The following is a 13583-nucleotide window of genomic DNA, read 5'->3' on the forward strand; positions in this document are numbered from 1 at the left end:
CTTGTACCTTAACAGGCAAAAGGATCCCTTACTGGATTCTGAAGAACAGCTGGGGAAGACACTGGGGAGAACAGGTAAGGAAGTATCGTCTCCCTGGCATATAAACACTGCTGTGAAAAGCTTTACAAACCTCTTAGGATAGATTTTTAACACAATTTATGCTAATCTCAATCTTGATAAAGAAATCAGATAAAATTATATTATCCCAGGACAAGCAGGCAGGTATTCTCACTAGTGGGTGATGTCATCAGACAGAGCTCCGGTACGGACGTCTCACAAGCACGTGTTGCTTGTAGAAACTTAAAGTTTCTAGATGCCCGCACCGCGCATGCGCCGGTGCCTTCCTACCCGGAGATCCGGGCGTGTCTCCTCAGTTCTTTCTTTTCCGCGGAGCTGAGAAGTTCAACTTCTTCATGCGCTAGCTGAATTCAGTTAAATTTGCCTTCCTTGTCCGCGTTTTCGTTTTCTTTTAATTACAGTTAACAGTTCTTTTCTTTTTCAAAAAAAAAAGAGAAGATTATTTCCTCCGGCGGGTCGAACGGGCCGGCCACGTGGCTCAGGCCCACTGGCTTCGACCTCGCGGCGGAGATTTTCCGGCCTATGTCCCGGCCAATCACCGGGTTTAAAAAGTGCAGCAAGTGCCAACGCGCGATTTCACTCACGGACCCTCACTGGCGCTGTTTGCAGTGTTTGGGCCCTGACCACATCCCGAAATCGTGCGGGCCTTGCTCTACCCTTACGGCACGTTCATTCAAGCGGCGTTGCCTATTGTGGGAATCGATGTTCAAGATGGACGCAGCTAAGGATCCCACAGCCTCCACTTCATCTGATACCTCCCCGGTTCGGGCGAAACCGGCATCGACCACCCCTGCATCGAGTGTGGTGAAACCGGCATCGCTCACCCCGACACCATCCACGAGCTCGACGTCGGTGCCTGCCCCGGTCTCCTCGGTTCAGGTACCTCTTCCTTCCACAGTGCCACCAATGGTCATCAAAGTGCCGAAAGCTACTAAGCAGAAGCACTCGACCTCGAAGGAGCGCGATGTCCGTGCAGGAGGACCCCCTTTCGGTGCGGATCCCTCCCTATCGGCTTCGCTACGGTCCGTGCTGGAAGCTCAATTCGTTGAGCTCATGCAGACCATCGGACCCGGGCTCATCGCTGCCATACAGGGTGACCTCCCGGTACCGATCCAAAGGGGCGGTCCGCCCCCTCCCCCTCCCCCACACCGTTTGACCTCGACAACCGACGAGGACAAACGGGGGAGGGCGGCGATGCCCACGCGGCAAGCCTCGCTTACCGATATGCCGCCATTAGAACCCATTACGCCTCCGCGCCAACATGGGACCAGACCTTCGCTCGATACTCGAAGCCCTGGGCATAGTCAGGAAGAGTTCTTCCGTACTCCTTACCAGACTTGGGTAGCATCGCAAGAACCCGCATCGCACACCCAGTTGCGATCCACCGCTTCCAGCCCTATCCACTTGGGGGCCTCGGGAGACCATGCGATGCACAGACGATCCCGATCCCCGTCCCGCCACCGAGACGGGCACCGATCGAGACACTCATCCTGGCACTCCTCACGCCATTCGGAGGTGTCACCGCAGAAAAAAACTGCAACGTAGGGGATACTCCTCATCAGAGGTGTCCCCTCCGAGGGGCCCGGAGTACGAGGAGACACCGATACCCGATTCTCCTTGTCACTCCCCGATGTCCACGGACCTGGAGGCCTCATCCTCCTCCAGCCCGTCCCACAGACCGACGCTGGCGGAACAATTGTCCTTCTCATCATTCCTCCGACAAATGGCGGATGATCTGGATGTGACCCTTGACACGGGCTCCAGATACTCCAAAGAGTATCTGGACACCATGCACTTACCTAACCCTCCAACGGAGTCGCTTCGGCTCCCATTGCATAAATTACTGGACCAGACCTTCATGCAGTGCTTCGAAACGCCGTATTCCATACCGGCGATCCCCAGCAAACTCGATGCTCGATACCGCATCGTGCACCATAAAGGGTTCGAGGGCCCCCAACTCTCCCACCAATCCCTACTGGTCGAGTCCTCCCTTAAACGCTCTCATCCCTCCCAGGTCTACGCCTCTGTACCGCCGGGCCGAGAGGGAAGAACGATGGACAAATTTGGTAGAAAATTCTACCAAAACTCCATGATGGCGTCACGGGTGCTAAACTACAACTTCTTTTTCTCTTCCTATCTGGAGTTCTTCTTGCCGGTACTCCGCAAGTTCACTCCGTTCATAGACAACCAAGCTCGATTCGAGTTCGAGGAAGTGGTAGCCTCCCTCTCCCAATTACGACTCCAGCTAATGCAATCCTCCTTCGATGCATTCGAACTCTCGGCACGCGCCGCCGCAAGCGCGGTAGCTATGCGTCGACTGGCATGGCTCCGTACTATCGATATGGATCCCAACCTACAGGACAGACTCGCCAACGTACCATGTGCTGGAGCTGACCTGTTCGATGAGTCTATCGAAACTGTTACCAAGAAGCTGTCGGATCATGAAAAATTCTTTCAATCCATCCTACGGCCCAAACCCAAACCTCAACAGTCTCGACCTTCCAGGCCACCCCTGATTTACCAGCGGCGTTACATGCCCAGACAAACGCCCGCTGCGAGACAGCCTGCGAAGAGACAACCCCCCCAGAAGTCTCAGCAAAAACTCCAGCCACCGGCTGTACCTAAGGCTCCCCAGCCCTTTTGACGCCCCTCCCGGGAGCATAACCTCGGCCTCTCCCATAGGGGGCCGCCTCCATCTTTTTTACCACCGATGGGAGGCCATAACCACGGACCTATGGGTCCTCTCCATCATAAGAGAAGGATACTCTCTTCAATTCCACCGGGCCCCCCCGGACCATCCTCCAAGAGAGTATCCTTCAAGCTCGACGCAGACCGCCCTTCTTCTTCAGGAAGTCCAAACCTTACTTCAGCTTCGGGCTGTCGAGACGGTCCCGTCAGACCAATTGAACCGAGGGTTTTACTCCCGGTACTTCCTCGTCCCGAAGAAAACGGGCGACCTGCGACCCATTTTAGACCTTCGGGCCCTCAACAAGTTCCTGGTCAAAGAGAAGTTCCGCATGTTAACACTGGCTTCTCTATACCCCCTCCTCGAGCAGAACGACTGGTTATGCTCCTTGGATCTCAAGGAGGCCTACACTCACATCCCCATTCACCCGGCCTCCCGAAAGTTCCTCAGATTTCGGGTGGGAAATCTGCACCTACAGTATCGAGTGCTACCATTCGGCCTATCTTCGTCCCCCAGAGTCTTCACAAAGTGCCTGGTGGTAGTGGCCGCAGCACTCCGGGACAGGGGTCTACAGGTCTTTCCATACCTCGACGACTGGCTCATCAAGGCCCCGTCAGCCCCAGAGGTCACTTCGGCGGCCTTGGCTACAACCTACTTCCTCCAGAATTTGGGCTTCGAGATCAACTTCTCCAAGTCCCATCTACAACCCACCCAGTCCCTCCCCTTCATCGGAGCGGTCCTGGACACCACCCGACTCCGAGCATTCCTGCCCCGGCAACGCATGGAGTCTCTTCTTCATCTCTGCCAGTCGGTGGTCACTCACCAAACCATACCGGCGAGACAACTGATGGTGCTCCTAGGCCATATGGCCTCCACAGTACACGTGACACCCTTTGCCAGACTCCACCTCAGGATCCCCCAGTGGACCCTGGCATCACAGTGGAATCAGACATCCGATCCACTATCCAAACGCATCGTAGTCACACCTGCTCTTCGGCAGTCTCTACTCTGGTGGATGACCTCTTCGAATCTATCCAGAGGTTTGCTGATGCACTCTCCCCCCCATCAGAAAGTTCTCACAACCGATTCGTCGAATTACGCATGGGGGGCCCACCTGGAGGGTCTCCGCACCCAAGGATTCTGGACCAGTGCGGAAAGACTACACCAAATCAATCTACTGGAACTCAGAGCCATCTTCAATGCGCTCCAAGCTTTCCAACATCTACTTCACGACATGGTAATCCTCATTCGCACAGACAATCAGGCTGCCATGTATTACATCAACAAGCAAGGGGGCACGGGCTCGTCCCTCCTTTGCCAGGAAGCTCTACGAGTCTGGGACTGGGCGGTGCGCCACAACGCCCTACTCAGAGCAGTATACATCCAGGGGGAGAACAACGTCCTAGCAGACAAACTAAGCCGTCTGCTACAACCGCACGAATGGACTCTCCATTCCAACCCCCTTCACCAGATCTTCACGCAATGGGGGACGCCTCAGATAGACCTCTTTGCGGCTCCCCACAACGCCAAACTGCCTCAGTTTTGCTCCAGGATCTACACTCCTCATCGCCTCGAGGCAGATGCTTTTCTACTGAACTGGGGGAAACGATTTCTATATGCGTTCCCACCATTCTCGCTGATCCAGAAGACCCTGGTCAAGCTGAAACTCGAACGGGCCACCATGATCCTAATAGCCCCTCGGTGGCCCAGACAACCTTGGTTCTCCCTCCTACTTCAACTCAGCAGCAGGGAACCCGTACCACTTCCAGTGTTTCCTTCACTACTTACTCAACATCAAGGATCACTACTTCATCCCAACCTGCAGTCTCTCCACCTGGTTCCTCTCAACGTAACCCCTCACCAATTCTCACAAGAAGTGAGGGAGGTCTTGGAAGCTTCCAGGAAGCCCGCCACTCGACAATGCTACTCCCAGAAATGGACCAGATTCTCCTCATGGTGCGTTTCTAAGTCAAAGGAACCTCAGCGAGCTTCCTTATCCTCCGTGCTGGACTATCTCCTGCACCTATCTCAATCTGGGCTCAAGTCCACATCCATACGAGTCCACCTGAGCGCGATTGCGGCGTTCCACCAGCCTCTACAAGGGAAACCCCTCTCGGCCCATCCGGTGGTCGCCAGATTTATGAAAGGACTCTTCCATGTTAACCCTCCTCTCAAACCACCCCCAGTGGTTTGGGACCTCAATGTAGTCCTTTCCCACCTCATGAAGCCCCCGTTTGAACCACTCAACAGGGCCCCTCTGAAGTATCTCACCTGGAAAGTGCTTTTCCTTGTAGCCCTTACGTCCGCTCGCAGAGTGAGCGAACTCCAGGCATTGATGGCGGACCCACCATTCACAGTATTCCACCATGACAAGGTGGTCCTCCGCACTCACCCGAAATTCCTGCCTAAGGTGGTCTCCGAATTTCATCTCAACCAATCCATCGTACTTCCAGTATTCTTCCCTAAGCCTCATTCTCACCACGGAGAATCGGCCCTTCACACTCTAGACTGTAAACGTGCCTTGGCTTTCTACCTGGATCGCACCAAGCCACACAGAACCACTCCTCAACTTTTTGTCTCCTTCGATCCTAACAAGTTGGGAAGACCCGTATCAAAGCGCACCATCTCTAACTGGATGGCGGCTTGTATCTCTTTCTGCTATGCCCAGGCTGGATTATCACTTCCTTGTAAGGTCACAGCCCATAAGGTCAGAGCAATGGCAGCCTCAGTAGCATTCCTCAGATCAACACCAATCGAGGAAATTTGCAAGGCTGCCACCTGGTCCTCGGTTCACACATTCACCTCACATTATTGTCTGGATACCCTCTCCAGACGGGATGGACAGTTTGGCCAAACAGTATTGAAAAATTTATTCTCTTAAGTCGCCAACTCCCCCTCCATCCCACTGAGGTTAGCTTGGAGGTCACCCACTAGTGAGAATACCTGCCTGCTTGTCCTGGGATAAAGCAATGTTACTTACCGTAACAGTTGTTATCCAGGGACAGCAGGCAGCTATTCTCACGTCCCACCCACCTCCCCTGGGTTGGCTTCTCAGGCTAGCTACCTGAACTGAGGAGACACGCCCGGATCTCCGGGTAGGAAGGCACCGGCGCATGCGCGGTGCGGGCATCTAGAAACTTTAAGTTTCTACAAGCAACACATGCTTGTGAGACGTCCGTACCGGGGCTCTGTCTGATGACATCACCCACTAGTGAGAATAGCTGCCTGCTGTCCCTGGATAACAACTGTTACGGTAAGTAACATTGCTTTCTCTGAGCTGCCAGTGCCGCCAGCAGCACATTGTTTTCATTGGGCAGGCAGCCACTGCTGCAGCCCGATGCCCTAGCAGGCAGGAGAGGTGTCCTTCCGAGCCCTTGAAAAAGACCCAAGAGCCATGGTACAAGGCCATGTGCCCAATGGGGTGTGGCCAAAGGGGCAGGACAAGCCCCTTTGGAGCCCTTTCGGAGCCACAGGGATTAGGGGACTCTCCCCAGTTAAGTCCATGGGGAAGAGAAAAGGCAAGACTCCATCTTTATCATCTATATCTGCCACAGGGCCAATGGACAGCCATCTTAGGCTCCTAAATACATCTCCGCTGGAAGAAAAGGTAACTCTTTTCTCACAGTCAGTCTCCCTGTCCTCTAGGGAACCGTCACCTTCTTCCCAACCTATTGTTAAATTTCTTGAGAAGGTGGGACATGCCTCCAGAGTTGGAGCAGGAACTCCTTTTGAAAATTTAGTGGAACTAATTGAAAGAAAAGATCCAGATCAATCCCTGTCTCCAGGGGCACAGTCTCTGACTCCTGTTCAGATGATAATGGAGTCAGATAATATTGTGCTACCTTGAATGATGTCTGGTTGACAGTTAAAAAAATTGCATGTTCATTACAAGGTACTGTACAAAAATTGTGTCAATTTTCTTCTGATATAACTTCCAAAGTGAATGACCATGAAACTCGGTAACTTGATTTAGGGAAAAAGCTGGATAAACTTGATACCTCAGTAAATATTTTATAAGAACAGCAAGATCCAGCATAAAGGATAGCTCAATTCTCCATGTTAAATTAGAGAAAATGGAGAATTTGGTTAGAATGAAAAACCTTTGTTTTCTAAATTTTCCAATCTCTCCCTACAGAATGTCAGGTGCAACTCTGGGAAAAAGTGAACTAGAAAGGGATCTGGGTGTACTGATAGATAGGACCCTGAAGCCGTCGGCACAATGTGCGGCAGCAGCAAATAAGGCGAATAGAATGTTAGGCATGATAAAGAAAGGAATCTCGAGTAGATCGGAGAAAGTTATAATGCCGCTTTATAGGGCAATGGTCAGACCCCACTTGGAATACTGCGTCCAACATTGGTCTCCCTACCTAAAGAAAGATATAAAACTGCTGGAGAGGGTGCAGAGACGAGCAACTAAACTAGTGAAGGGTATGGAGAAACTGGAATATGAGGATCGACTTAAAACACTGGGATTGTTCTCCCTTGAGAAAAGGAGACTGCGTGGGGATATGATCGAGACCTTCAAAATACTGAAAGGAATCGACAAAATAGAGCAGAGAAGATTATTTACATTGTCCAATTTGACACGGACAAGAGGACATGAAATGAAGCTAAGGGGGGACAAGTTCAGGACTAATATCAGGAAGTTCTGCTTCACACAGAGAGTGGTTGACATCTGGAATACTCTCCCAGGGGAGATTATTGCGGAATCGACAGTCCTAGGCTTCAAAAGCAAACTAGATGCATATCTCCTTGAGAGAGGCATATAAAGATATGGTTGGCTATAAAATAAGCCAGGTGTATACCTGGCAGGGCCTCCGCGTGTGCGGATCGCCGGACTTGATGGACCGAAGGTCTGATCTGGAGATGGCGCTTCTTATGTTCTTATGTACCTGGCCCCCCTAGAGCTCTTGAAGATGTATTTCAAAGAAATATTACAGTATAGTCAGGTGGACCTGTTCCAACCAGATAACTTATATTACATCCCGAGGAACTCTAAGGAGACAGATGAGGAGGGAGAAATGGATAAAATGGTGTCTCCAGATAGCCTGGATATCTCACAATTCTTGGAATCATCGAAGGATGTAATTGCTAGACGTGCTACTTTGATAGTTGTATTTAAAACTGAAATGGAGAAACAGTCTATTCTAAAATTACATTTTGAGAAAAAGCAGGATTTGTTTTCTGGTCAAAGAGTGAATGTTACGTCTCCAGGCAAACCCAACTCAGAAGAAGGCAGCTCCTTCAGCTCAAGCCATAGGTTTTAGCAGTGGGAGCATCCTTCTTCCTTAAATTTCCTTGCAAGTGTTTAATAACTTATGCAAATGATAAATATATATTTATGGATCCTATTCAGTTAGAGGAATTTCTTAAAGATAAATCTGTATCATAATTAGTTTCTTTTTTCAGGCCAAGTTTGAGGTTAATTGGTGACAAATGGAAAGAAATGGTCTTTAAGCCTGATTCAGACGATAACTGATGTGATTTGATTTGTTTTGTTTTACATATTTTCTTTGTTAGTGGTCACAGGGCGGCTCCCATAATATGGACCGTATCACTAAAAAAAGAGTTTCTCTATTCTTTTTGAGTTTTTTTTGTATTTGTTTTGATATTCCTGTATCTTGTTATATTTTGTATGTAACAAAGGTTAAATAAAGAAATAAAATACAAAAATTATATTCTCCGAGAAAAAGCATAGTAATATAGTAACTGACAGCAGATAAAGACCTGAACAATCCATCCAGTCTGCCCTGTAATTACATGCATTACAATTTCATGATTAACTTAAAATGACTTCTTTTCTTTGTTATTTCTACACTTTAGACCTTAGCAGTCCACCTGGTACTGTCCTTAGGCTCCAACTACTGAAGTTGCCATTGAAACTTACTCCAGCCTATCCAAACATCTCTTTTGCAGGATTCAAACCATGAAAGTTTGCCCATTCCTATGCTAGAGATCTGTGTTCATCCCACGCTTTTTTGAATTCTGCCACTATTTTCCTCTCCACCACCTCCCTCGGGAGGGCATTCCAGGCATCCACCGCCCTCTCTGTGACAAAGAATTTCCTAACATTACTCCAAAGTCTACCACCCCTCAACCTCAATTTATGTCTAGTTTTACCAATTTAACTTCTCTGGAAAAGATTTGGTCCTATATTAATACCGTTCAAATATTTAAATGTCTGTATCATATCACCCCTGACCTTCCTCTCCTCCAGAGTATACACGTTGAGGTCTTCTAATCTCTCCTCATACTTCTTTTGGCGAAAAACCCCTACCATTTTTGTCGCTTTCCTCTGGGCTGCTTCAAGTCTTCTTATATCCTTGGCCAGATATGGCCTTGAAACCTGAACATAATACTCCAAATGGGGCCTCACTAACAACCTGTACAGGAGCATCAACAGCTCCTTTCTTCTGCTGATTATGCCTCTCTCTATACAGCCTAGCATCCTTCTAGCTACAACTACCGCCTTGTCACACTGCTTCATCGACTTCAGATCCTCAGATACTATCACCCCAAAGCTCCTCTCACCTCTCAGCACATACATCTCCATTAGATTCCTACTCTTCAAATGTATCACTCTGTACTTCTTTGCATTGAATTTTAGTTGCTAGACATTTGACCATTCTTCCAACTTGATTTGTTGATAAAATGCTTCTGAAAGCGAAAATAGTTTTTAGTGAGAGCTATACTTGCTAATGTCAAAATTAGGTAATTTGGAATACGCTGATGTGCATTACGCTTCTGTAACGTGTGTTCAATAACAGAGAGAGTCTCCAACTGTGTTATCCTATATAATAAAAGACTAAGCGCACATGCGCACTTAGGATTTCGTGTTGCCTGCCACTGTGGGGTGTGATCCGTGGCAGCCAACCCAGCGGCAGGGAACATTCTGGCCACTCCCCTCCTCCCGCCCTCACTCACCCTGGAAGCCAGGCAAGCTCTCTCCCTGCTGCGTCCTCGGCAGGGAACACACCTCGGCCCTCACTCGCCACCGCCGCTGCTGCTGCTGATCCTCCTGTAAAGAGCAGCCTGCGATGGTGGCCAGCTTTAGCGAACCTCGCAGGCCGCTCTCCAACTCGGTAGCATGTTCCCTCTGACGCGATCCCATGCGTCAGAGGGAACGTGCTACCGAGGCTGGAGAGCGGTCTGCGAAGTTTGCTAAAGCCGGCCACCATCGCAGGCTGCTCTTTACAGGAGGATCAGCAGTGTGAGAGGAGCCGCCGGCGGCACTTTTAAAGCTTAAAACAAAAACCTTCGGCCGCAGCAGGCCAGCCCGCGGGAAGGGAAGGGGGAGGGGCCGAACGGAGCAGGCCAGATCGCAGGGAGGGGCCGAACGGAGCAGGACAGCTCAGGTAAGAGAAGGGAATTGCTTCACAGGGACCTGGAGGGGAAGGGAAATATCACTGCTGCTTCTGCAAAGGAAAGTGGGGGGGGGGGGAGGAGAGAAGGGAATGGGGGGGTGGGGGAAAATGCTGCTGCTGCTTCTGCAAAGGAAAGTGGGGGGTGGGTGAGAAGAGAATGGGGGGGAATGCTGCTATTACTTCACAGGGATCTGGAGGGGAAGGGAAATATCACTGCTGCTTCTGCAAAGGAAAGTGGGGGAGGGAGGGGGAATGCTGCTACTACTTCACATGGACCTGGAGGGGAAGGGAAATACCGCTGTTGCTTCTGCAAAGGAAAGTGTGTGGGGGGGGGGGAGACAGAAAGAAATACAGACAGATAAAGGGTGCCAGGGAGAGAGAGAGAAAAATAGCAGGAGGGAGAGAGACAGAAAGAAAGGAAGAAAGAGACAGGAGCAGGGAGAGAGACATAAATAAAGAAAGACAGACAGGCATATATTCTAGCACCCGTTAATGTAATGGGCTTAAACACTAGTATTAGTATATAATGATTCAATGTCTAAAGTGACCAGATAGACATTCTGAAGATCTCCATCAAATTGGTCCAATATATTAATAATGTAGCAGAATCACATACATAAGAACCTATTTCTGAAATAAATGGTTATAGATACATTGATGATGTGTTGCTCCTTTGGAGATGTGACTTGGTTCAATTACATTGTTTTTTAGATTGGGTCAATTCCATAAATCCCAATTTAAAGTTCAATATGCAGTACGATTTCACTGAAATTTCATTTTTAGATATTTTGATTAAGAAAAATCAATATAGGTTTATTAATTCTGTTTTTAAGAAACCTATGGATCCTAATAATTATTTACATTATATGAGTTTCCATAATAAACAGTTCAAACATAACCTTTATTATAGCCAGTTTTTGAGGCTTCGTAGGCTTTGTTACAAACCTCAAGACTACTATTTATAGGTATAAAAAATGGCCCATAGCCATCAAAATGTATAAACAAATATTTCAGTTGAGCTACTAATCAGGGCAGGGAGAGTATTCTAGTAAGAAGAAACCCACCGAATCTAGTTTGTACCCTATGATTTTCTGGCACCACATACAAGTTGAGATTAACTTCTAATTATAATAGCGCTTGTGTTGTCTGCCCATGTGATCTTCTGTATGTGGGTAAAACTAAAAGAATGATAAGAACAATAATCGAACACAGAAGTTGTATCATCAGGGGGTGTATTAACATCACCATTGTCTCACACTGAACCAATGCTAGTCATACTTCAGCTGACATCTTTTTTTTTTGTATTATACAAACTTAAACCCAGATGTAGAAGAGAAGATCTTGATCCTTCTCTCCTCCATGTGGAACAATGGTTCATTTTTGAGATAAGAACTGTGACCCCTAATGGGCTTAATATGGAACTTGATTTAGTTCCTTTTTTACAAGTGTGGAGGGGTATAATAAAAAATTACGTCTAAGTCCATTTTGGGTCTAAGTCGCTAGTTGCCCACAGTTGGACATGTCCAAAATCCATTCTCAAAAAATACATCCAAAATATATATTTTTTTCAAGAATTGTCTACTTGTACGTCCAGCCGTTTGATCTTCCAGACTGCTAAGTCTATCTTTATACCCCATTCTCGTCCAAAAATTTTGTCCAAGTCAAAAATTCCTAGAACAAGACCTTTTGGATGTGGGAGGGATCAGCAAAGTGATGGACTGGACACTGGTAACAGAGTAGTCACCTTATAGGGCACTGCTGCAAATGTTACAAAAAGGGTGCCACATAAACATCTCATAACTCTCTTATAGGTCATGGTGAGCCCCCCAAAACCTACTAGACCCACATATCTCCCCAATAGCCCTTATACAGTAGGATTTTGGTGGATGCATATTTCACCATGAATGCAGTGGTTAGAGTGGCTTATGGGCCTGGGTCCTCCTCTCTATGATTCACTAGCCCACCCCCAGACTACTTAAGCCACCTCTGTGCAGCTGTACTAGGCTTTCCTATGCCAGGTGCTGATGTGATAGCCCACAATATGCAGGCTATGGCAGCCTCAGTAGCTTATTTCCACTTTGCTTCTATTGAGAACATCTGCAAAATGGATACATGGTCCTCAGTTCACACATTACTATTTGGTACAGAATTCCAGAAGACAGTCGGTTTGGAAAAGGAGTTCTACAGCATCTCATCTCTTCCTGAGTGCCAACTTTCCCGCCAGCTCCTTTAGGTTATGCTAGGCTCATGTTTATTCAATGCTTAAACTCTCCTGGAGACATGATCCTGGCAACTAGGGGGGTCCCACATGTGAGAATATGCCTGCTTGTCCTCAGAGAAAACAAAGGTACTTACCTGTAGCAGGGGTTCTCCAAGGACAGCAGGTATATTCTCACATCTCATCCACCTCACCTAGTTAGCTTCTTAGCTTTACTATACTGATGCTCCCTTGTGTCAACTTTGGGCAGGAAGGCACCTGCATGCACATAGTGGGGGCACTGCCTCAAAGATTTAAAGTGATAGTACCCATGGCATTGTTTGCACCAGGCTCCATAAATGATGTCACCTGCATGTGAGAATATATGCTTATGTTCTCAGAGAATGCCTGCTACAGTTAAGTATGTTCATTTTAATTACTCAATATAATATTTAAAATCAGTATGCTTTTGTGAAAAAGTATGTGCAACTTTCATTCAGTAACTACTGCCATCTCTTTGAGCAGCAATAACTTTGACTACATGTTTCCTATAACTATTGATCAATTTATATCCTTCTTGATGAATTCTGGCTTCATCTGTACAGAACTGTTTCAGTTCTAAGATCTGAGAGTTTTTTTTAATGAACAGGTTGCTTCAGGTCTTTCCACAATATTTCTAAAGCATTCTGGTTTGGAGTTTGACTTAACCAATCCAAAACACAAAATCTTTTTCTTCAGCCATTACAAAGATTTATAGTACTTAAATATTTAGGATCACTGTCTTTCTGCATGAACCACTTTTGGCTCAACTTCAGCTCAAGGATATAGGCCCAACACTCCCCTCTAGAATTTTCTAATATAAAGCAGCATTCATGAGCCCATCAGTGATGGCAAGCCATCCAAGTCCTGATGCATCAAAGCAATCTTTCATCATGAGACCTCCATCACTATACATGACACTCAGGATAAGACTTTTACTTTTGAAGGCAGTGTTTGCTTTTTGTCCTAAAATTGAAAAAAATTCAATTTTTGACTCACCTGTCCAGAAAATGTTATTCCAGAATAAAGATTTTGTGTTTTGAATACTAGGAAACCGAGGATTGCTGCAGGCTACTTAATCCACCACTCTAAAAGCTGATGAACCGCTTGGTCAGCTCTGGGCACTCCTGGCCAGTCCCTCATGGGCACGGCTGTGCCCGGTAACAACAGACATGCTCTTTTATGAGAGTGGTGGTTTCTTCCTAGCCATTTTCCCATG

At 47.6% G+C, this 13583-nt stretch overlaps 1 protein-coding gene across 4 annotated transcripts in view; it reads left to right on the forward strand.

Moving 5' to 3' along the window:
- Positions 1-13583, forward strand: part of LOC117364971 (cathepsin W-like) — a 96290-nt gene that overhangs the window by 81161 nt on the left and 1546 nt on the right. For all 4 annotated transcript variants that reach the window (XM_033954732.1, XM_033954731.1, XM_033954730.1 and 1 more), the window contains one exon: positions 16-74. In XM_033954732.1, the coding sequence (XP_033810623.1) occupies positions 16-74 (59 nt within the window). The remainder of the gene's footprint in view (positions 1-15; positions 75-13583) is intronic.

The sequence above is a fragment of the Geotrypetes seraphini genome, chromosome 8 (genome assembly GCF_902459505.1).
Source record: "Geotrypetes seraphini chromosome 8, aGeoSer1.1, whole genome shotgun sequence".
In the NCBI taxonomy this organism is placed as follows: Eukaryota; Metazoa; Chordata; class Amphibia; order Gymnophiona; family Dermophiidae; genus Geotrypetes; species Geotrypetes seraphini.